The sequence below is a fragment of the Odontomachus brunneus genome, unplaced genomic scaffold (genome assembly GCF_010583005.1).
Source record: "Odontomachus brunneus isolate Ranch 3 - 2012 unplaced genomic scaffold, Obru_v1 Obru_scaffold_096, whole genome shotgun sequence".
Taxonomy (NCBI): domain Eukaryota; kingdom Metazoa; phylum Arthropoda; class Insecta; order Hymenoptera; family Formicidae; genus Odontomachus; species Odontomachus brunneus.
Genome location: NW_022639546.1, coordinates 792,658 through 815,308, shown reverse-complemented (window position 1 = coordinate 815,308; position 22,651 = coordinate 792,658). Strand labels below are relative to the sequence as shown.

Here is a 22,651-nt window from a genome sequence, read left to right as displayed (position 1 = left end):
CACAATGTTATCAGCAATTACCGGTATTATTGACTTTTTGTATATATACTGCACGGAAATAGTAATACAACAATATATATATATATATATATATATATATATATATATATATGTGTGTGTGTGTGTGTGTGTATTTTAAAGATGTCTCCAAGAAAGTAGACGTCTTTAAAAAATCTTTAAAACATACATGTTGTGTGAATTGTTCCTCCCTTAATTTGTATTGTAATTTTATAATTGTATTTGCATTATATGATTTTAATTTTACGAGAAGACGCGGGTACATAAAAGACTTCAACAGGCCGTTTATTGCCGAAGAAGTGGCTTTATTTAACGATGATGTCATCCGCGTTCGGTTGTCGATCAAGATCAGGTGGGCCACTGACCGGTATACTTTCGACAACCTGATTAATCCAGTCGACGTACACTGAAACCTGCAATGGTATTTAACAAAATGACACAACCTCCGACACAAATAATGTCCTTGTGTAGTAGAAGTTCCATAATTTCTTCCTCTCTACTTCACATACCTTTGTGAAGATGGTGTAAAAGTTTGGATCACATATACTGGTACCCAATCTGCGTGGACTCACGGAGACGATCCCGTGAACCTCCCACACACTAGAATTCGGCCGCTGGAGCACCAATCCTCCGCCACTGTCTCCGTTGCACACTCCTGTACCATTCGCCCATCCGGCGCAAAAGGACGTGTAAGTTAAGTACTTGCGAAAGTCCCTCTTTTGATTTTGACGGCACTCGTCGTCGGAGACGATTTTCATCGTGGTCATCCTCATACTCGTACTAAACGTGTCGTTCTCCGTCAGTCCCATGCCTGCACGGAAAAAAAGAACATTCTTATTTAGAGATTATCTATATACTCAACATGTTCCTGTTGAAATGAGATTCTATAGCATTAAACAGAGAAAACTTGCTTACATGAAGAAATTGAATATAGTTCCACTAAAAATATAATATTCTCGTTATTCAAGAATAATTTTCTTGAATTGAGAATAATGAATACTGGACGAAAAGAACGATATTTTCAAACCAAGAATTATAATTTTTTTAACTTAAAATTATCTATAGTGGACTATTGTAATCTTGTCATATCATTATAATATTGTTGAAATTTAAAAATATTAAATTGTTGTAGTAAAATAATATATTCTTTCTCATATATAAAACAATGATCGCGTCCATTAGAATATGTAAGTCTTGAATTGTTACTTAATTTTTTCCATATGTAAAGCTCCCAGAACTTTAAAAACTGTTGAAATAAACCACACAATTATTGCGTGCAATAATCTAAATACAAAAACTTCGACATGTTAGATAAAACACGTTTCATATTCCCGAAGCAGAAACACCGGATAACAAAGAAAATTACTTCTTATCTCAAAACCAATCGCTACTCACCAGCAACCAATCCAAATCCGCCGTTTTCTTGAGCTTCCGTCAAGATCTTGTCGAAACGCTGAGGAAGGCAGACAGGTGAGACGGTCGAATCGATGGTTACGGCTCTCTTCAAGACCAGCAACGCGATATCCGATCCGTAGTTACTCTCATGATCCTGATACGCACTCTGCAGCCTGATGCTGTCCACGTCGAGCACTTGCGCGTCCTCCCCCGCTTCCGTCAGATTGCTCGAGAGAGTCCCGAAAGCGACGCGCACGGTGTCCGTCGAGGTTTTCCAGAGGCAATGACCAGCAGTCAACACGATACGTTCCGCTATCAGTGTGCCACCGCAAAAGAATCTCCATTCACCGTCCTCGTGAGAGAACAGGGTGGCTTGCCACGGCAGGGTCTCCTTCTCCTCGACGCGCCATCCCTTTACGATCAGTGCTGCGGCTAAATCACGGAATAGTTGAGCGATTGGTGGTCGAGCCTAATTTGTCGTTTTAGAAGCATACATGAATCACAAGCGATTGTCTGAAGCTCGTTTGAATTGAATTAGCGGATCGCATCCATTCAACTTCGCTGACTGACGTAAGAGCATCGATTGGCGAACCTGTGGAGTCTCTCGTTCCACAGGTAGGAGCGCAGCTCAGGGGTGTTTGACTCCACGTGCCGTCGTGGAGGCACACGACACTCGAAGATCCTTTACGACGCTCGTAGAAAGCCGGACACTCTAGAAGAACTCGCGTGCCGACCGGAAGGGCGCGGTTGCAAGGTAGCCATCCTTTATGAGGACCCCACATCGCCTGGCATCGTTTGAACGCACCATACGCCTCAACAAGTGCCGGACATGTTATCCCCTCCGATTGGTTTCCTAAAATACTTCATGCGCGTATATATGTGTATATTTTATATATACTAAAAAAATGTCTTACTAGTTCAGGTAGAATTCTGAGTATTACAGATAAAATTAATCGCTATCTCTTGTTACTAGAGAATTATTTGTGGTACGTGGACTTTTTTGCGAAATTTTACAAATAGTTTTATATATATATATATATATATATATATATATATATATATATATATCGTCTCTGTCTATATTGATTAAATACAAAATATAGGCAATACCGCAATGTTTGCTAATCATTTATCCTTTTTAGCTAATTTCTCATATCTGAATAATTTTCACTATAACTGCAAGATCATTTTTTCTACTTTACTTCAAATTAAATATCATAATTTTTAGTATTTTTTTGTCTTTGCTTTACTCAATTTACTAAAATTTTTGTCGACAATCAGATCGGATTCTAGTTAATCTGGAAACAGATCTCAAATTGAGCATCAAGATTTTGCAGATAATTACCAGAAAATAATTTGTTGCATTGTCTTTTGGTCAATACAAACGACAATGATAACTTACCAGCGATACAACTCGGAAGAACAGGGGACCAACGATTGTTCCGACAATAAACTTCACTCGGACCCTGCAAGGAATCCTCAGTGTCGCAGGTGTAGTCGAGACGCGTGAATTGAGGGACAATTTCGCCCGGGCGGCACCTTGAACATCCACTTATACTATAATGTGTTCCCGGTTTTGCCATTGGTAACCGACAAGCGCCTTCGGGCAGCGTCACCCCGCACAGATATTCCTCCTCGTCGCTCCAGTCATAGCAATTGAGCTGGAGGTTACACTTCAATTCAAGTCGAATGCAACCACCGTACGCGCAGCGGAACCAATTTTCAGGACATCTATAAATGCGGGATAATCAACGGGATCGATAAATGTTTATTTTAACGCGATTGAGGGAAGAGAGGGAGGAGGGAGCGGAGAATAAACCGTGTTAGACCGATTTACATGCAAATTACGTACTCGCGCGCTCTGCACATTTCTGCGCTTTCATCCGACGCGTCTCTGCAATGTCGAGTGCCGTCGCATACTTTGACTATCGGCAAGCACTGTGCTCCGCTCTCGCATGTAAATTCCTCGTCTCTGCGAAGAAACAACAAGACAAAGCAGATCTCAGGTCTTAATTAACAGAAGATACACATCTAAATGACGAGTAATGGAAACGTGAGTAAGGAAACAGCGAAAGTTTGCGCTCGGCCGACTCTTTGAAGGAAGATAAGTGATAGAAACGGTCAACGTCCAGTATGATTGTTGGTCTGTCGAGTCGAAAACGCGCCCGTAATCGCCAAGTCAACAAGAATATGAATTGTTCAATCGATTAGGGACCAACCTGCATCTATATCGCGCGCATTCTTCACCTTCGCAATTCATTGCCGCGCACATGCTCGAGTCTTCGTCGGTGCCGTCCACGCAGTCCTTGACACCGTCGCAAACCGTTTCCTGATGAACGCAACCTCCATATGAACAACGGAACGTGTATTCAGGACACAAATACTCGCGGCAAGTCATCGCGTTCTCGTCGCTCCCATCCGAGCAATCTTTGTGACCTGATAAGAAAGATCGAATATGAATTCCAGCATCAAATCTTACGAGCACCAAGCGAGCATTTTTCAAAATAGCCTCGCTATCACGGCGATGATCCGCGCTCGGTCAAGCGATAAAAATTTGGAATTGGTTTCCCGTTGGTAGACACCAACTAACGATATTACTAATTAATGGTGTAGCACTGCATAATGTGACTGTTACATAACGCACGCGTTATGTTACATTCACATTGCTGAATAGGAGATTATAACACTGACGTTGTGTTGCTGATAGTTTACTGAGTTGTCACATCTGAGAAGCACTTGGATTAATATAGTTGATCTGATTGCATACAGCTCGAGGACCATCGTGATCTCGAAACTTCTACAGAAAAAATTGTGCCTTCGAGTGCAAGCGCATCGAACAGCATTAATGCGCCCAAGCATTCAAGAATTCTTTATACACGGAAAAAATAATTATGTTGGTGCAACCGAATTTTCGGTTGCTCAGGGATCAGACGAAATTCAGCTGTAGAAACAGAAAAATTCTTTTATGAAGCTTCTGTATAGTCAATAGAGATGTGCGAATTATTCGAATCGAGTGAAATTTGATTTGATTTAAATTCGAATCTGTATGATTCGATTTTGAATAATTCGAAAATTTCAAATCGAAAAGATTCGAATATGGATCGCGCACATTAGTATTAACAAAGAACTATTAAAGACATCCAGCCTTACGGGAATTAGCATGACTTGAAAAGTTTGCTATACATTAAGATTTTCTTCAAAAATATTAAAAGAAGATAATGGCTTCTAGATAAACTCTTACCGACAGCTGTCGGATCGATATGTGTGCAGCTTTCAAGACTGGAACTGCATTCCATACACGTTTACCGACTATATGTTATATATCTCTTACGTTAAAATGAAATGATTTCACATGATCAATGTTATCTCTCTCATACTGAAATCATTATTTTTATGTTGAATTTAATGATTATGTTAATTAAAAATTCCTTTAACGATTCGATTCGATTCGGGTGAAGTTTTATCGATTCGATTTGATTTTAATTCGAAATTAAAATCTGAGATTCGATTCGATTTGACATTAAAAATCTTTAATTCTCACATCTCTAATAGTCAATTGTTCTCAGTTGTTTCAACCGAGTTCTAATATCGCTGAATATTCAGACGAATATTCGGTTGCGACGACAGAAATATTAGTTTTCAAAACAGAGATATCGCTTCTGATCACCTAATTTTCAGTTGGTTCCTATTCGCTTGCACCAACTGAGATTTTTTTGCGTCTAGCAAGTTCAAATCGTTCGATTGATTTGATGTTGAACAGTTCAGGCCGATCTCAGCGTGCGACTAATCCGTTATCTAGGTGTCAGCTCGATAAACACGCACCGTCGCACACCTCACGAAGAGGTATGCACTCTCGAGGGGTCGTGGAGCACTGGAACTCGCGATCGGAGCAAATGTCGTTAGAATCACGATCGCAGGCGAACTCGTCGCTGGCATCCACGCAATCCGTCAGACCGTCGCAACGCGCGGCGCGAGTCACGCAAGCACCATAGCTGCATCTGTACATGTACGTCGGACACCTGGAAAAAGAGATATTTCCGGTTCTCCTAGTCGGTAAATCACGCCTCGGCTAACCCGAGACATCCTGCCGCTCAATGACCGAAATGAGCGGCGGAAGTGTCTTCTTACAGGACGTGACGGCATAATGTTGCGACTTCGTCCGAGGAGTCCGGGCAATGAGGAACTCCATCGCAGATGCTCGCTAATGATGCCACGCTCCCATCCATGCAAATGAACGTCGATGATGAATTCGTGCGGTTGATTTGCTCCATATTAACTTGCGTCACACCTGCACAAACACATACGAATATTAACGGCTGTTCGGCGATTTTTCTCGCTAAATTTCGTCGTTGACCCTAGAAACATAGGCAAAATTTATTCAGACTAACTTTCCAAACGTTATCACTCTTGAAAACATGTGTCTCTTGAAAAAACTTGTTTTTTCACTGTAACTTTCTTCAACTTCATTGAATCGCAGAAACATTAATAGATTCATATTCCTCAATGTTTTCTACACTGATTAAAAAGAAAAGGATTGAACTTCGAAGTTTTGAGCTAATGAAGATGTGCTGGGTAAAATTTACCTGTGTTAAGAGTTTTAGAGTTAATAAAGCACATTCAACGAAATCGTAAAGTACATCTTAATATTTTATAGTTAAGATTGTTCTGTACTTATTCCTTCGATTTATACTACTGTCTCTTATTTTTTCATGCAACTGATGTATGTATATATATCTCTCTTATTGATTATTAGTTACGTATGAAAACGTACCGAGAATCATCACGAACGCTATCACCAGTGCGATCATTTCTAAAGGATTAACGGAACTTTTGGGAATCACGCTTTTAACATTCTCGATGCGAAGCTGAACAAATACGCGGAGCTGTTGCGCGTCTCTATATAGACTCATAATTATCCGGTAATTATTCCGTCACACGTCCGAACATGATTTTTATGGTAGCTTCGGGATTGAGTATTTTGTTTTAGTGGTAATAGAATACAGCTGTGTGAATGTTATCTCGTTATTATCAATGTACGGGTTACCGCGTTGGCTTCGCCAAGAGTATTTTTAGTCAGCAAGGATGCGATCACGTTTGAGCGGTTTCATTCCAATTTTTACGCTTAAATTTGCGCAATTCGGCCCGAGCGCGCAGTCTTAGTGATAAATCGTGCTAATGCGAATTGACTGAGAAAAAGTCGACTAATGTTTATTCTTCGATGAAACATTTGACGACGTGAACATTTAGTCATCGCCGCGTCGACTACTTTCGCCGAATGTTATCGTTCTCTCCGATAAGTAGATAAATCCCGTTTACGTATCAAAGGTATTACGTCACTAACAAAACATTTTCTGCCGTGACGTAACTGAAGAATTATGAATATGTCGCGCGGAGAAAGATGTCGGAATTCATTAAAGATTCTCCGGAGAACTACAAGAAACGGTGAATGACAAGATCAATCTACTTGTCGTTACTGAGACGTATTCGAGATGATTCATTGTAACTTGTATCTATTCTTATCGCTCACATCTCAAACGCAAACCTACAGTCTCACCCGACTCGATCATACCTTTCTACAATACGTTCTAGGATTCCTTGTAGTCTGTTCTCTTTTCGTCGTCGTGCGCAGTTCGCGAAATATTCATTGCATAATCGAGATCAGAAGAATAACGGTGGGAAAATACAAGTGGAGGAAGGATTTTCTAACCGAAAATCCGCCGAATTCTACCCCGAATAGAACGGATCATCTGAAATGGGTTTAGGATGACCAACCATACCGTTTCTACAATTGATAGCGGCTCGATTCCCGGAGGATTGGACGGTGCGATTGCAAAAACGATGAACATGTAACGTGGTGTATGTGTATACAGGGCGTGTGCGTTCGTTATCGGAGGCTTCTTATCATTCGGCTCGTGTGAAGAGGCAAACGGCGCACCTAGTTCCGCCTGTGCTCTTCATACTGGAGAGAAATTCGATCGCCCCAGTTCACATCAAACTGTCGTTGGATATCGTCCTAGGATCGACGATGAGGAATATCGTTTTGATAATCCTGCTCGCCGCGTTTGTGAACGCGCAACAGACAAATTGTAAGTTGATTCGATCTCCCGAGTTATCCACTCGATACTCTTTCGCCGAAATCGTCACGATTTCTTCACCTGTGTGTTCATTAACGCGTTGAACGTCGCTCTGGTTTCCATTAATTGCGCTTAACCAACAATCACTAAAAACACGAGTAAATAAACGCGATTCTAGATGCATAGATCTTTTATCTCGTGTTCACAATTGACTCCCGATCAATCAATTTCTTAGGTGTAATTAACTATACTTTGCATGTAATTTAATTGAAAGCGATGGTATCATCGTGCGAGAAACGCCACACCGCATTGTTAAGACCGGTCTTTGTATTCACCGTCACGGTATTTTCCAAATGGTCCAAACGTCTTATTAAGAGCAACACTTCGTTCATTGTATATTTTCAGTATATTCGTGTCCATAGCCTAATTAAGATATGCTTCGAGTACTTTTAAATCAAGGTAATCCGCAAAATATTATCGCTATCTTGATGATCAGATCTTATGCGTATAATCTAATTGCGGCTATCACAGTGATAGATATATCGTTATAAATTGGCATTGTAAGAATCATAAGAATTTAATACTTTCTTAAACTATACGTAGCGTAAAAAATTAACGAGATGTAAGAAATATATGCATCAAGAGAGAAAGAGGAAGAGAGAGAGAGAGCTGGATTTATTGATCGTGTCTTTCATAATTTAATCGTCTGTTAAACTTTTGTTCAAATAATAGAAATCAAAGCAACAGTCAACGTGTCAAAAAAACGGCGATATTATTTTGATAGAAAATATTGCACAAAGAAATCTCCAATTTTTACTCGTTGTCTTGAATTTGTTCGTTTTTTAAATAAAATTTCACTAATTTGCGAGCCGCGTGTATAGTAGTTCTGCACTGATAGCTTTGGCAGGTTTCACGCAAAATTCTGAGGAGTTACGCCGTTTCTAATTGAACGAAAATATATATCGACATGTACGACATTTCAGACAAGTTCTGCGCTCCCGTGGAAACGGTACAAGAAAGCGCATGCATCGCTTTGAAAAAGGGGGACAGCGAGGTATCATGTTTGCGCGTGGCGGACAGCGCCGAATGCTCGATTCGTCTAGCCCAGGGGGAGGCTGATTTTGGTATTTTTAATGCGGAGGAATTATTATTGACCTATCCATTCTATGACAACATTATGCCCATTCATCAACTGAGGCACAGGGATCGATTAGGAGGTATATTACGCAGAATGTGTCGTTTTAATCTTTCACGCGATTATTTCCGAAATTAATGGTTCAAGAAGAAAAAGAGCATAATTTGAATGAAAGTTATTTGCTGTCGAAATGATGAACAATCACAGCAGGAGGAAGGATAAGGACGTAGGTAAGAGCGTAATTCTGCTTCCACAGAGATATTCGAATTCGAAACGGTGGCGGTGGTTCACGCGGATCTGACTCAGGGAATCAAACCACCCGGCACCGGTTTCGATTCTTTGAAGAACGGTGGCCTTTGTCATCCTGGCTTCAGTAAGTCTCAGTGGTGGAACGATTACATACTCAAGTATTTTGAGAAAACGGTGAGTTCTCGACAATGCCAAGACAACGTGATGGTCGTTGAGAACGAGCTCAGAAATATCAAGAATTTCTTTGGAAAAGCCTGCAGGCCGGGCGAATGGGCCCTTGAAAGATCCGTCGATCAAGAATTGAGTGAGTAGTCTCGTGTGCGTAATATTTTATCGAAGCAATCTTACTTGCTTTGATCGCCGTTTACCTTCCCTCTCATTGGCGATTTTCGATTCACGCTAACACGAACGCTCATTATTCGTTTCTTTTCAAAGAGAAGAAATATCCGGAATTGTGCGCTCTCTGCGACAACAAAGTAAATTGTACTTACAACAGTGAAGAAAACCATGGACATCGCGGAGCTCTGGAATGTTTAACTAAAAATCCTAATGCAGTGGCGTACGTAGCGCTTAGTTACGCGCGCAAATACCTCAAGGTAAATCATTGCTACGATAGACTTTTTTGCGAGATTATATTTTCTAAAAGGCTGTCCGAACTGTAATCACGCTTGGTTAATATCAACTGTCGATATATATTCATTTTATTTTATTATATTTATTGCTTTCTTTCCACGTGTGTGTTCCAGAATAACAACACGTTCCAGTTCTTGTGTCCAACTGGTGATAGACTTCCTTTTGACACTCCGAATCCCTGCGCATGGATCCAACAACCGTGGAGTGTCGTAGCAGCTAGAACGTATGCGAACAAAGCTCAATAAAATTTGTAATTTATATCAATAAGCATCAAAATCTAATTTCAAGAAGTAAAACGTGAATTTTTTAGATTATTTTTATTTATCTGGAGTTCGTATTTTTGTTGTGTTTCTTAAGAAGGAACTGCAAGAAAGTTGATTGTTAACTTCTTTAACACTGAAACGCTAAACATCAAAAAGTTACGTAAACGCTAAACATGAAATTTTATCCAGCGCGTTCTCATTTGTTCATAACTTCCGCAAAAATAATCAAAATCCAATACATTATTTATCAATGTAGAAAACATTAAGGAATATAAATCTATTAATTTTCTCTCAATTTCTTGCGACTCAATGAAGTTAAAAGAAGTTATAAAGAAAAGACAAAACACGTGTTTTTAAGAACAGTAACGTTTGAGAAGTTTCTCGCGAGCACATATCTCACAATTCTTTACTTTCAGAGAGATTGCGGACACTCTTAAGCTTAAGCTGTATGATTGGCTGAAACGAGACGCGAAAGAAAATTGGAAAATGACTCTTCGTGAAATTATAGAAGAAGACAGCAGCGTCGTCGATATACAAGGAAAATTATCCATAGCGGGATATTTGAGCAAAGGAAGGGAAATCGATCTCACAAACATCCAGACCTGCGAGAAGAGAACTATTCGCTGGTGTACGATCGGCGATATGGAGACCAATAAATGCAAATGGGTGGCAAGAGCCACGATGGCCCTCGGCATCGAGCCGCACATTTCCTGCGTCCAGACGAATTCTGTATTCCAATGTTTACGCAATATAACTAAGCAACATGCGGACATAATCACAATCGATTCTAATTACGGCTACATGGCACGAAAGTAAGCTTAAAATTTCAAATACCCATGAAACTTTTAAAAAAGAATTCCACTTTAATATACTGGCGCGGTCCCTTAATGTTTTATTGTGTGTGTTATCTTTTGTTATAATTCGCGCAAATTTCTTACCCATAAATTTGATTACACAATTCCTCATCTGATTGAAACAATACTATTGATTTTTCACGCTTTTATATGCTTACATATGCGCGTTGTAATACTGTTTGCCTCCTTTCTGTGCAGAGTTTACGGCCTGTCGACGGTTTTGTACTGCGACACCGAAATAGACAAAAGCAGCACAGTAATTGCCGTGGTGCGCCAGCAGTCGAACAATAATTACCCAATAAAGAGCTTCCATGATTTGAAGGATCGAACCGCCTGTTTCCCCGAGTACGCCGGCATCAGCTGGCTGAGTTTCGTTAATACCGCGAGGAAGATGGGAATCATATCGTCCAAGTCCTGCGACTATCCGCTCTTGGTGTCGAAACTATTCTCCGGTGCCTGCACCCCCGGGATAAAAGACCATGATCACTCGCACACCATCGCCGCCACAGATGTGTCGAACAAACTTTGCTCCGCTTGCATGCGCTCGAATAATATGAATGTTACAATAATAGGCAATAATACGTATTCTTGTGCGGCGAACTATTCCAATCGCTATTACCATGATAAAGGGGCCATACGTTGCCTCGATGAAGGCGCCGGCGACGTGGCATTCGTGGAAGCCGGAAATATTATTAGTAAGACGATTAATTGTCCATTATTATCACGAACCATTCATTTCGATTACAACATAGATCATTTATTTCGTTAGGCATGGTCACGGGAACGTTTCCGCACATTTTTGCCGCTGATAGTTTTTGTCTCTATTATTCAAATTACTTTAAATCATATATTACTGCTTTTCAAACGGACTATTCAATTATCAAATTCTGCATAATTATGATACAATTTAAAAAAAAATGCTCGATTGATTATCATTTTACAGGCAGGCGTATCGATCCAATGAATTACCGTGTTTTATGCAAGAATGGAAACTTGGCTGTAACTCCTGGATTCGTAATCAACGATACCTGCGCATTGTCAATAACAATTGACAGTGAGGTAAGGGCGAGTTAAGGAAGAAAAGAAACGCAGACTCAAACATTTAATTTTAATGCAACGTGTGCGATTTGAACGAAAAATAAATCGGGATATTCTCTTCTCTTTCAGATCGTCGGGCGCAAGGATGATTCGCAGACCTTCACTAGAGATATTCTCCTGGCCTTTTTGAAGATGGAGGAGTGGCTGGGATATCGTGCAAATTCTAGGAGACCAATTCACGTGTACGGCATATTCAACGGCACTTACGATCTTCTTTTCAAGGATTCGACGTCGGGCCTGGTTTCCACATCGTCGACGCAGAAAACAGTAGAAGCTTACAAAGAGCTCTTCAGTCACGTATATCAGTGCTCGACCGGCCACCTAACAGCCACCGCTAATTACATTTTCGTAGTTCTAGTCGCGCTCTATCATGTCCTTCCTAGTCACATATAGGCTATGTTCAGCAGAAAAAGTAGCTTAGCAAGCACTTTCCGTTGCGCTGGCAGCAGCTTTGCAAGATTTTCTGCTGAACGACACCAGCGTTTTACGCCTTTCCAACATGTTTACTGAGAGGTCGCCATTCTTTCCAACAGACTTTCAACATGCTGGACCGCTCAGTAAACATGTCGGAAAAGCGTAAATCTCTGAATGTCGTTCAGCAGAAAATCTTACGAATAAAGGCGCTGGCGGCGCAGCATAAAGCGCTTTTTCTGCTGAACCTAATCATAGTGTCAGTCATATTCGAGTACCGCGTTCACGTAAATATATGTGTACGGCTCTGTCTCGCACTTTTTTTTCCTTTTTTTATACTTATCAAAAACGTCGATAAGCTTTCGTATCATTGACGATAATAGATAAAGGTATGAACTTTGTATCACTTCATGTCACGAAACATTATGAAAGGAGACATTATTATACTTTTCTATCTATTGGAATTTTTATTACGTTTACCCAACACTCTCCCCCAATGAGCTCATACAGCACAGAGAAGTTGCAGGAACTCTGCGGAAATATTTTACACAAGATTACACAATGCAACAAGCGCATTGACAATCTTGTTATAACGTTCTTTCAAGATTACAATAACGACAAACTTTATTATCAGAAACTGTGTAATCTATGATGTAATCGAAGACAACATGTTTGTAGCAGTACATTGTCCACAGAATTGCATAACATGAGTCATCAGTTTGAGCTGATCATGAGCCACTGTCGCTTGTCAAACGGCGTATGAGAAAGACATTGAAGTATCTCTACACGCAAAAAAATGACTTATCAGCTAAACCGCAGTAGCTGATTCAAACTTAGTCAAAAGGCTAATCGTTTAGCTGTCACTGTTAAGAATTGGCTATAACAGCTAAAATGCATTCGCTATGAAATGCAAATATATTAAGTAACATTAAAAATGCACATTATTTCAAGTAACTAAGAAAATGGCAGTTATTCCTAAATTTCTTATTGCATATATTAAAGAAGTTTGCCGCACAGCTACAATCATTTACAGTCATTTCATGTTACAGTCATTTATTTCTAGTAGCTAATATTTCTCGCTGTAACGCCTAAGTTTAACAGCGAATAAATTTAGCTTCGGTAGTATCAATATTAGCTGTCTCTATTTCAGTAACACATTTTATCTGCCACAGCTATTTTTTAGCTCTGGAAGCTAGTTCTTTTTTTGCGTGTATACACATGCATCACGACTGACAAGAACGGTTTATGCCTGACAGTTTATTAGTAGCGTTAAAAAACGTAAAAAGTACTACATATAAAATTAAAAGTCAAACAACAAGATGTACGATGATTGACCAACAAAAAAGACAGTTTTGGATGACTCAATCGACAATCCCAATTCGCAAATATTTTGTACAATATTGCTGCCACACCCTGTGAAAGAACATATGTATGATGTGGACATTCGCATGTGATAACGTTTATCTCCATGAGACAAAGTAGCAGGCGATTGGAGCAAGAGAAGCCGGCGTAACTTCCGAAGGCCGCGATAACTTCCGAGGTCTGAATTAGCACTTCTGATACGTTATCCCATTCTTTTTCCTACTTATATTGATGCAATAAACTGCAACGCGTAATGTATAGAAAAAGTTTTCCCCATAACACCACACATGTTGCTTCACTAACAGCAGATGTGACTAATTCTAATTCAGTTTAAACCTGTGCTTAGAAGCGACACCTTGCGTGAAACGTGCAAATCTCTTCCTCTTTTATTCAAAATATTCGTGTAATGAGTCACGTTTTTGTGATTCACAAAAACACAAAAAAATGATAATATATTTAGATATTTGATAATATATAATATATAAAAATGATAATATATTTAGATGTTTAGATATTTGATAATATATTTAGCTATTATCTATAAGTTACGTATTGTGCTGGATGATATAGAAACCTTCGTAGATAATCTCTCAATTTTCCTATTTCTTTCCCAAGACGAACCTATCAATACTATAAAATATTATCTTACGTGCCTAAAAGATAAATACTTGAAGTTATATAACGTTTGCACTACCGCGCATGTACGCAAAATCACTTTGCTAAGCGTGGATTGCTATCTACGGCTCTATAATCGCCTTATTACAATAACATTACTGGGAGAGGTGTGAAAATAATACGCATTAAGGTATCAACAAAAAGAAAAATTTGTTCAATTCCATTATTTAACGCACGTTAATTACATCAAACAATCTTAGAACTTTTCGCTACGTTATGGCAAGAATTCTCAAGCAAATGTTCGCGCGTTTTGAGGCGACATTGATAAGAACCGGTTTTATAACTTTATGTGCCATTCTGAACTGTAGTTGGCGTGCAACGGGAAGCAAGTATCTGACATTAATCAGTGAACGAGAACACTCGAAGATAGCAGGAGGTCTGTAGTTCGCCACTACAACTGGAAAATTTATCTTGCCTATTCGCCATTGAGATTTTCGATTGTGTTAATAATAATTCGCAGTTATGATTGAACTGAGTAAAGGATCATTGGATGTGAGTTCATCGAAGGTGCATTGCTCGATCGTATATCGCCTAATGGAACTATTTTTCTTCCAGCAAATCATGAGTGGCCAAAACTTCGAGAACTCTGTACTTCAGTTATTAGTAAGTACGACAAATACAGGGGAAGCTTAATTCAACAAAGTTCGATTTTCAGTTTGCCGTCTTAAAAGAGCTGCAAACTGTAAAATTTAGCTATGAACTAGCGTGTGACAAAAAATAATGAGCAATTATTAGTGAAAGGAATCATCAGTTCGTTAATTGTAATTTTATAGAGTTACAAAAAACTGCGCGGTGCTACTTCTGATCAGTATAGACTGGTTGTGTCTGATGGAGAAAGAATAAATCAATACACAATGTTATCTACTAAATTAAATCATTTAATTAAAAATTATATTCTCAACATATATACAATTTTTAAATTATTAAATTATGAAGTGACGTCAATGGACAAAGAAAGGTATTTATTTTTCCAATTATATTTACAAATTATAACCATTTGTCTGTGTTCCACGCATCATATATGATACATAAAGTCTCGTTTAGTTTATTAAGTAGGTAAAGGGTTAAATCGCACAAGTAGTTTTTTTCCAAAAAAAAGCTCATTTAAGCTCTATTCAATTTCTTAGAAAAGTATTAATAATAATGAACTGCGAAGTATTAACTTCTGTCAGAGAAGTTATGTGCATGATAGGAAACCCGACTATAACGAACAAGCCTCACTCATCCACTGCTGTACATCACGAAGGTAATAAACTCTTATAATTCCTTTATATCAATTACATTCAGAATTAGCTTTTCATATCTACTTTATATGTATGGTTATTGCAATAATTGTGATTATTATAATATGCATAATAATATATTGTCGTGCTGAATAAAAATTCTTTTCCACCAGTGATGGAAGACACTATGCAATCAAGTACTTCGAGTGATACAAATAACTCCTTACGTGTAGAATCTACAGTTCCAATTATAACATTGGAAGATACTATGCAACCAAGTACTTCGAAAAATACAAATAACTCCTTTCGTGTAGAATCTAATGTTCCGTTTGAAATGGAAGATACCATGCAACCAAATATTTCGAGAGATACAAATAACTCCTTTCGTGTAAAATCTACAGTTGAAATTATAACATTGGAAGATACTACGCAACCAAGTACCTCGGGAGATATAAATAATTCCTCTCGCGAAGAACCTACTGTTCCGATTGAAATGGAAGATACCATGCAACCAAGTACTTCGAGAGATACAAATAACTCCTTTCGTGTAAAATCTACAGTTCCAATTATAACATTGGAAGATACTATGCAACCAAGTACTTCGAAAGATACAAATAACTCTTTTCGTATAGAATCTAATGTTCCGTTTGAAATGGAAGATACCATGCAACCAAGTACTTCGAGAGATACAAATAACTCCTTTCGTATAAAATCTACAGTTGAAATTGTAACATTGGAAGATACTATGCAACCAAGTACTTCGAGAGATACAAATAATTCCTCTCACGAAGAACCTACTGTTCCGATTGAAATGAAAGATACCATGCTACCAAGTACTTCGAGAGATACAAATAATTTCTCTCGCAAAGAACCTATTGTTCCGATTAAATCATTGAGCCCTCTAAACAGGTGAGAGATCTATGTAAAATTACTTTTACTCATGTAAACGAAAAAATATGAAAAGAAACAATGATAACTCGCATTCAGAGAGAGAGAAAGAGAAATATCCCACGCGACATAATGTCTAAAATCGAGATATAAAACGCCTTTCAGATGTCTTATATCTCGATTTTAGACTAGTTGTGTGAAATATTTGATACAAGAAATTATTTAAGCTGGAAAGTCGTGAGTAATAAAACAATGAAGAAACCTCAAGAGGTTTCTCCAACCTTCACTGAATCAATTTTCTATAATAATCACCATTTTTTAGTGGGACAATTAAAGCTCGCGTAATCAATAAATCTCCAATCAAAGAGTGGAAGAAATACAATAGAAGTGGCGAATGGTTCTCCACAGATCTGGTCGACCAAGATAGTACCAAAATTAAATGCATCGTATTCAATGAATGCGATAGATTTCATAACGACTTAAAGGTAGGCACGTTATAACATTCAATTAAAAATCGAACTATTTGATTGAAATCAGTGATTATCAATTGAGTAATTTGTTCTACAAAAAATCAAATTAATAAGTTTCGACATTTTATTTCTGTTCTTTTCTATACGTAGGATAACAAGGTATACCAAATTTCGAAATACTGCCTGAAACCAAAAAATCCAAAATTCAGCAAATTGCAAAACAAGTATGAAATAAAATTAACCAAGTCTACCAAAATCGTAGAATGTTACGATGATGGGTGTATACAGTTGATGCTCTCCGCTCAACTCGGTGGCAATTTCGATGCGCCGCTCCTTACTTTTCAAGAGGCGACCAAAGCAAAACTAGGCGAAAATCCGTACTCAGAAAATGTCTTTATGGTAGTGGCAACAATTTGTTCAATTTATAAGGCACACTTTTATAAGGCATGTCCCAACGACAGCTGTAAAAAGAAAAAAGTAAGTTAAGCGCAAAACAAATGTGTACATATTTCGTAAAGCAGATATTTTCGCATTCTTTATTATATGTAAATTATTCTAAAACACGATGTGATTTCAGATCGAGCAAGTTTATAAGACATTCAAGTGCGGCAAATGTAACCAAGAATACATAAACTTCATTTATGGCTTGAGACTGGGGGCAAGTATCAACTTTTATCGCGTTCTCCTCATTGTCTTCATTATTTGTGGCTATTTGAATAATAAATACGTTGGATTTATTGTTGTGATGATCCCAGATAGATATATCAGACTCAACAGGCAGTTATCACGTGACCGCCTTTAATAAAGTAGCTGAGAATATGTTTAACATATCAATTCAAGCATTGGGCGAATTGGAGAAAAACGATAGCGATGCCTATACGGAAAAAATCAACAAGTTGAAATTTAAAAGATACACGTTTGTCTTGAAAAGGAAAGCGCAAATTTACACAGTAACTAATTTTATCGTTCATCTTATTATTTCTTTAAAATTATTTGCGCAACTCTTATAGTTACATTTTTTTTCTCCCTTTCTTTTTGAATTATATGTGTCACTTATATCTAAGACCAAGTATATTTTAATTTTCTAGTTCTAACAAGTTTTACGTTATTTCAGGACGAATATACTTGTGAATCAATTACGCCATTAAAACATCTTATTTACTCGAGGCATTTAATGGCCAAAATTAACAAACTTCGGCAAAGTAAACCTTAATTAGGTAAGATTCAATATGTTTATTATAAATTTTGGCAAGAAAAATGTTCTCTAAAAAATCTCGATAGTATCGAAGTCATATTAAAGTGTTGAAATCTTTTCCCCCAATAGCACAAATCTAGGACAACCTAAAGATGTCCAGAGAACGTCCTATATCCTAAGAACATCTATAGGATATCCATAAAATATCGTGTGCTGTCTGGGTTCCCAACTGTCTCCAAATGTCCAAAACTGAGACATGAGACGTCTTTAAGACAATTTAAAACGAGAAATTCAATGTTGTTAGATACACGAACAAATTAAAATTATTTTAATTTTTTATCTTTATTATAAATTATTTTATGAATGCAAGCATTGTTATAATGATAATACACGAAGTAATATGAAATAATATGAAAGTATTATGAATAAATATAAAGACATACTGCATATCCTTTCTTTTAACACGGAATTGTTGTCGCATTACTCCATATCAATTCCAATCCGTGACAAAGATCGATTGTGCAGCGAGACAATAGCGAATAAAGACAAGATGCGTAGGGCATTCTTGAGAAAGGTAAAGAGAGGGAAATAGAGGATGGGATCCAAGGAGGGAGAAGGCAGTCTTAGGCTCATCCTCGCGTCACTTTCACTTGAACTCTTTGTATCGCCGTGCAGAGATTTTCTAGACGGTGTGATTCTGTAACATTTCTACGAATGTACGGATAATTTGCACACGTGTAATTGTTATATAATAATTTTTAATCTTTCTTCTGTGATATTAAATTTTTTATTGAAATGGTGCTTCGCTGGAGACTACAATTTTATCTTCTACGATACACACTACTCTTTGTCGTTGTCCGCACCGAAGAAGTTTTTGTAAGTAATGACAATTTTGGAGATTCCAAAACGTTACGATAAGTCGAGTTACTCGGACACCATCGATCATATCCCATCGTTTCATTTCCCTGAAAGGAATAGAGATCACATTACTTCTTGAGGGACACAAATGTCGTTTCGCATCAGTATTGATAATCCTTCCTAGAAATCATATATAATCTTGTTTCATTGTATTCTATGAATGTTTTACCGTAGATCAGAACATAACGCGTCTCGATTTTCAATAATTACGAACAAATATCTCCCGACCGCACGATTCACTTATAATCGTTTATCTACGCAGAACACCACTCCGCCGACCATCAGAACAAACTTCTCCTGTTTGAACCGGCTTATGGGATTTTACGCCGACGTCGAGGCTAATTGCAAAGTGTATCACACTTGCGACGATCACGGTAACAAATTCAGCTATCGGTGTCCCGAGGAAACGGCCTTCCGCCAGGACGCTCTGATATGCGATCACGCCCACCTAGTTGACTGCCAGGCGACTGTCTACCCGCCGAATCGATTCCCAGACGAGAATACTGGTAACAAGGACAAGGAGGCATTACCATTGAGATCACCAGCCACCTCTATCGACTCGCCCGATGATCACCGGCTCTCCTTCTCACGTTCCTTCCAGGTCGTCCAACGACCCGACAAATCCGTGTCCAATAAACATCAATCCGGCTTCGTGTTTAGCGCTAGTCTATTTCTGAGGGATCACGATCGGACGCGAGATCGTGCCGGCCCACGAGCCGCCGACGCCTCCAGAAGATGCAACGTCGACTCGAAAGACCGATTCGCGACAGCCTCCACCGTTCGCACGCTCACCGAGCGATTCAACTCTTGGGATGTCCGCAATGACAAGTCGAGCCGTGGAAGACTACCGCAGTCCCTGTCGTTGTCAGAGAGCCGCGACTTCGCGCGTGACAAGAGTGGCACGATGAATCTTCGCCGTTCGTTCGAGCCGACCCCGAATCCTTCGACCCCTGCGAGAACGATGCCACCGGATAGCGTTGCTCGACGTCCAGCCTTCCTACGTGAAAAGTCCACCTTCTTGGCTCACGATCACAACTATCGTCCTTATTCGGAGACCCTGAAGTCCATCCAAGCTAACGCCGTCCGCGTGACCGCCGACAAATCCACCACGGAGATCCCCGTGCACGCGTTGACGCTTTCCTTGAAGCCGCTGGTACCGAACGAGCTGGAATACGATCCTTATTATCCTAAACAACCGACGTCCACCGAGGCGTACTACACGCCCAGCAATCGTAATGGGTTCAACGTGAACGCTCGTATTCTCACTTCTAGCCAGGTACCACCGGTGGCGATTTCGCAACTCAATCTTCCCTTCGAGATCCCGCCTGTACTACCCGATCTGAGCAATCTCGAGGATCTGGTCGATCGTCGGAAGCTCTTCTATATCCCGCGCGTAAGCGCAAAGTCGATACAATGAGCCATTCTACTTTAAAGGTCGAGGGGAGTGTCGATCCTCGTCGACACGCACTGTAAAGGCGAAAAGTCTCAAGCCATCAATTGCGTGGATTTATTTGGAAGCGTTACGGATTTGCATTTGGAACATGACTCACAGAACTTCGGTCAAATGTGTCTTAAGTTTAATCTACAATGTGCACTTGCTTTCTGTTTCTGATTCTCTGTTTTTCTCTGACTTAAGCTTGAAGCTTGATCTACAATGTGTTCTTTGCTTCCTGTTTCTTTATCTTTCTTACTCAAACCTTAGACTTCAGGTTTAGATTCGAAAGAAATAAAGAGAAAGAAATAGAAAGCAAAAAGCACATTGTAGAGAAAGCTTTACAATCTTATAGTACGCAACATGGTGCATTCGACTACTTGTTAAATTCTAATCAGTCAGCGTTCTACAAACGGCGTTAACAGGCTGTTGATAATTTGTTGAATATTTATCGAATGTCGAAACGTATTACTTAATGTGATTATTATTTCGCTTCTGTTACGATATTTATCCCGTAAGAATTCGATTGCCGTTGTGAAACCTGAAAATATGTACTCATGTTATAACCAGAGCGAACACCAACTTACCACTTCTAAAACTAAAACGACAATTCTTTACCATGATACGTAGCTCTGATCAGCGGTTCCAACGAAATCTTTGTTCTCTCCGATGAACAACGACATCTTTCTATAAGATATTGAAGATATTCGTTCTCCTCCCGAAAGTGTCGAATATTTCTATGCAACTCCTCAAGCTGCGCTTGTAGCTGCTGTTGCGTAATTTCCTCATTTATCCGATTATCTGCTCCATCCTCCTTTATACAACGTACGGCACTTTCGTCAGTTTTCAACTTTTTTTGTATCTTTGTCTCCTCTACTTTCCGCATATCGTCGGCCACGTTTTTCCCAACAGAGACTCCATTTTCGGTTCTATTTGTTATAAGCGACTCACGCGTGCAGGGACAGAGCTAAAAAATTCGACACAGTTGACGTATCTTTAGTAACCTAATTACTTTATAAGCAGCTAATTACTTTATAAGCAGAACATATATTGTATAATAAGTTATTTGTCTCTTTATTACAATACGTTATGAGCTGTATTAGTAGTCGTTACTTGAAATTTGTTTCATGCGAGATATTCAGACTTTCACTCAAAATGAAGTCCAAATTTTTTAGTTGAATTGTGATATAATGACATTCTATCTGTAATCGCGGTTTAGCTGAAGAATTCTCATCTAACTATGAACTCAAACCTGAGTATTTCTTTTGAAAGGAGTTTCTAGTAACGAATATTAATAGAGGTCTATGTTGCGTTGAAAAGTTGAATATAAATATTTTCAGTTACAAATATATCAGATTATATTCGTGTATGATTCTACCAGCAACACGAGTGTCCGAATTACCATTCGATTAAATGTTTGCGACCCTTGCTGAGATGTTTCTGCGGAAGAAAATTGTCGTGTGAACAATAGCTTCGACTTTAAGTCGTCTCTGGTATCAACCGTTTGAATTTTCGAAATGATCTTTTCCTCTTTTTGTATATTATAGCTGCCATTTCCCTTGGGAAGCGAGTAATCGGGAACACTTTTGTCAACCAAGAGACGATCGCTCCTTTTCTCCATTTCAACGGAAGAAGCGGTTTCATACGGAATCATCCTCAAAAGCACACAATTAAAGTTTTTCGATGTAATATCGCGATCTCGACTATGATCGTCGATTATCTTCTTTTCATCGAGAGCCAGTGATCCCGGTTCCTTCAAAGGATGCTCCAGATGAAGTTCAGTGCCACAGAGCGCGCAAACTGAGCTGGATGTGGTCGTAATAATTAGTCCTGACCCAGGATCATTTTGCTAGTAAAAAAGTTACTTAATGCTATTTCTTATTCTCAATTTTTTTCGATCGTTCTTCATTTTCATCTATCTCTTGTTTTGTCGCGAAGAAATCGAACAATTCTTTAATGTTAACCAAATTATTTCCAGAAAATTAATTGTAAGAAAGAATTGTAAATATATTTCGAAACAAGAAAAAGCAGAAGAAAAATTAATATAATATAGAATAAAAATTTCGTTACTTGATCGCTCTTCTCGGCCTGCTGTAATGCGCGATGGCGCGTTAAAGATTCTAAACTTCCCTGTTGTCCCTCTGTAATATTCGCAATTAATTGTCGTAATCTCAACGCGGTCTCTTTAATCGGTTGCAATAAATCGCGAAGCATCGTAATCTGTTAGGAATTCATTATTTTACCTTAATACAGAATAGAGTAGTTATGATCACTAAGTAAATGATGATTTTCCGATGATAAAATTTGTAATTTTATTATTAAAAGTTCTCTCTCTCTCTCTCTCTCTCGCTCTCTCTC

The 22,651-nt window shown here is 38.8% G+C and overlaps 5 protein-coding genes across 8 annotated transcripts in view; 3 read left to right on the top strand and 2 right to left on the bottom strand.

Annotated features, from left to right (window-relative positions):
- Positions 1 to 130: 130 nt before the first annotated feature.
- Positions 131 to 6,272, bottom strand: LOC116848529 (modular serine protease-like). Of its 2 annotated transcripts, XM_032824716.1 has the most exons (10): positions 6,185 to 6,272; positions 5,542 to 5,701; positions 5,236 to 5,432; positions 3,633 to 3,849; positions 3,266 to 3,385; positions 2,816 to 3,144; positions 2,006 to 2,266; positions 1,414 to 1,845; positions 528 to 829; positions 131 to 431 (listed from the first exon to the last, which is right to left on the bottom strand). In XM_032824716.1, exons 1-10 carry the CDS (start codon positions 6,219 to 6,221, stop codon positions 324 to 326), a joined length of 2,163 nt encoding a protein of 720 aa, XP_032680607.1. In that variant the 5' UTR covers positions 6,222 to 6,272; the 3' UTR covers positions 131 to 323. The 2 variants fall into 2 exon arrangements, with proteins under 2 accessions (XP_032680607.1, XP_032680608.1); XM_032824717.1 differs by lacking the exons at positions 5,236 to 5,432; positions 5,542 to 5,701; positions 6,185 to 6,272 and adding an exon at positions 5,081 to 5,227.
- A 1,065-nt stretch (positions 6,273 to 7,337) lies between these two features.
- On the top strand, positions 7,338 to 12,594 carry LOC116848528 (transferrin-like). Its single transcript, XM_032824715.1, has 9 exons — positions 7,338 to 7,499; positions 8,471 to 8,704; positions 8,879 to 9,175; positions 9,307 to 9,467; positions 9,618 to 9,727; positions 10,184 to 10,579; positions 10,820 to 11,316; positions 11,565 to 11,680; positions 11,789 to 12,594. The coding sequence occupies exons 1-9, from the start codon at positions 7,439 to 7,441 to the stop codon at positions 12,110 to 12,112; spliced, it is 2,196 nt and encodes a 731-aa protein (XP_032680606.1). The 5' UTR covers positions 7,338 to 7,438; the 3' UTR covers positions 12,113 to 12,594.
- Positions 12,595 to 14,212: 1,618 nt separating this feature from the next.
- On the top strand, positions 14,213 to 18,405 carry LOC116848440 (replication protein A 70 kDa DNA-binding subunit-like). Of its 3 annotated transcripts, XM_032824539.1 has the most exons (12): positions 14,213 to 14,297; positions 14,476 to 14,659; positions 14,723 to 14,770; positions 14,941 to 15,125; positions 15,295 to 15,413; positions 15,564 to 16,299; positions 16,601 to 16,763; positions 16,899 to 17,225; positions 17,326 to 17,406; positions 17,504 to 17,698; positions 17,863 to 17,965; positions 18,073 to 18,405. In XM_032824539.1, the coding sequence occupies exons 2-11, from the start codon at positions 14,630 to 14,632 to the stop codon at positions 17,959 to 17,961; spliced, it is 1,983 nt and encodes a 660-aa protein (XP_032680430.1). In that variant the 5' UTR covers positions 14,213 to 14,297; positions 14,476 to 14,629; the 3' UTR covers positions 17,962 to 17,965; positions 18,073 to 18,405. The 3 variants fall into 3 exon arrangements, with proteins under 3 accessions (XP_032680430.1, XP_032680431.1, XP_032680432.1); XM_032824540.1 differs by lacking the exon at positions 17,504 to 17,698; XM_032824541.1 differs by lacking the exons at positions 14,213 to 14,297; positions 14,476 to 14,659; positions 14,723 to 14,770 and having other exon boundaries at positions 14,981 to 15,125; positions 15,212 to 15,413.
- A 193-nt stretch (positions 18,406 to 18,598) lies between these two features.
- Positions 18,599 to 21,652, top strand: LOC116848442. The gene is made up of 2 exons (XM_032824543.1): positions 18,599 to 18,819; positions 19,124 to 21,652. The coding sequence occupies exons 1-2, from the start codon at positions 18,739 to 18,741 to the stop codon at positions 20,276 to 20,278; spliced, it is 1,236 nt and encodes a 411-aa protein (XP_032680434.1). The 5' UTR covers positions 18,599 to 18,738; the 3' UTR covers positions 20,279 to 21,652.
- The window catches only part of LOC116848441, a 2,834-nt gene continuing 839 nt past the window's right edge, over positions 20,657 to 22,651 (bottom strand). Inside the window, exons 2-5 of the mRNA XM_032824542.1 lie at positions 22,364 to 22,513; positions 21,696 to 22,142; positions 20,912 to 21,260; positions 20,657 to 20,834 (exon numbers count right to left, since the gene is read on the bottom strand). Of these exons, the coding sequence (XP_032680433.1) occupies positions 20,692 to 20,834; positions 20,912 to 21,260; positions 21,696 to 22,142; positions 22,364 to 22,513 (1,089 nt within the window). The 3' untranslated portion in view covers positions 20,657 to 20,691. The remainder of the gene's footprint in view (positions 20,835 to 20,911; positions 21,261 to 21,695; positions 22,143 to 22,363; positions 22,514 to 22,651) is intronic.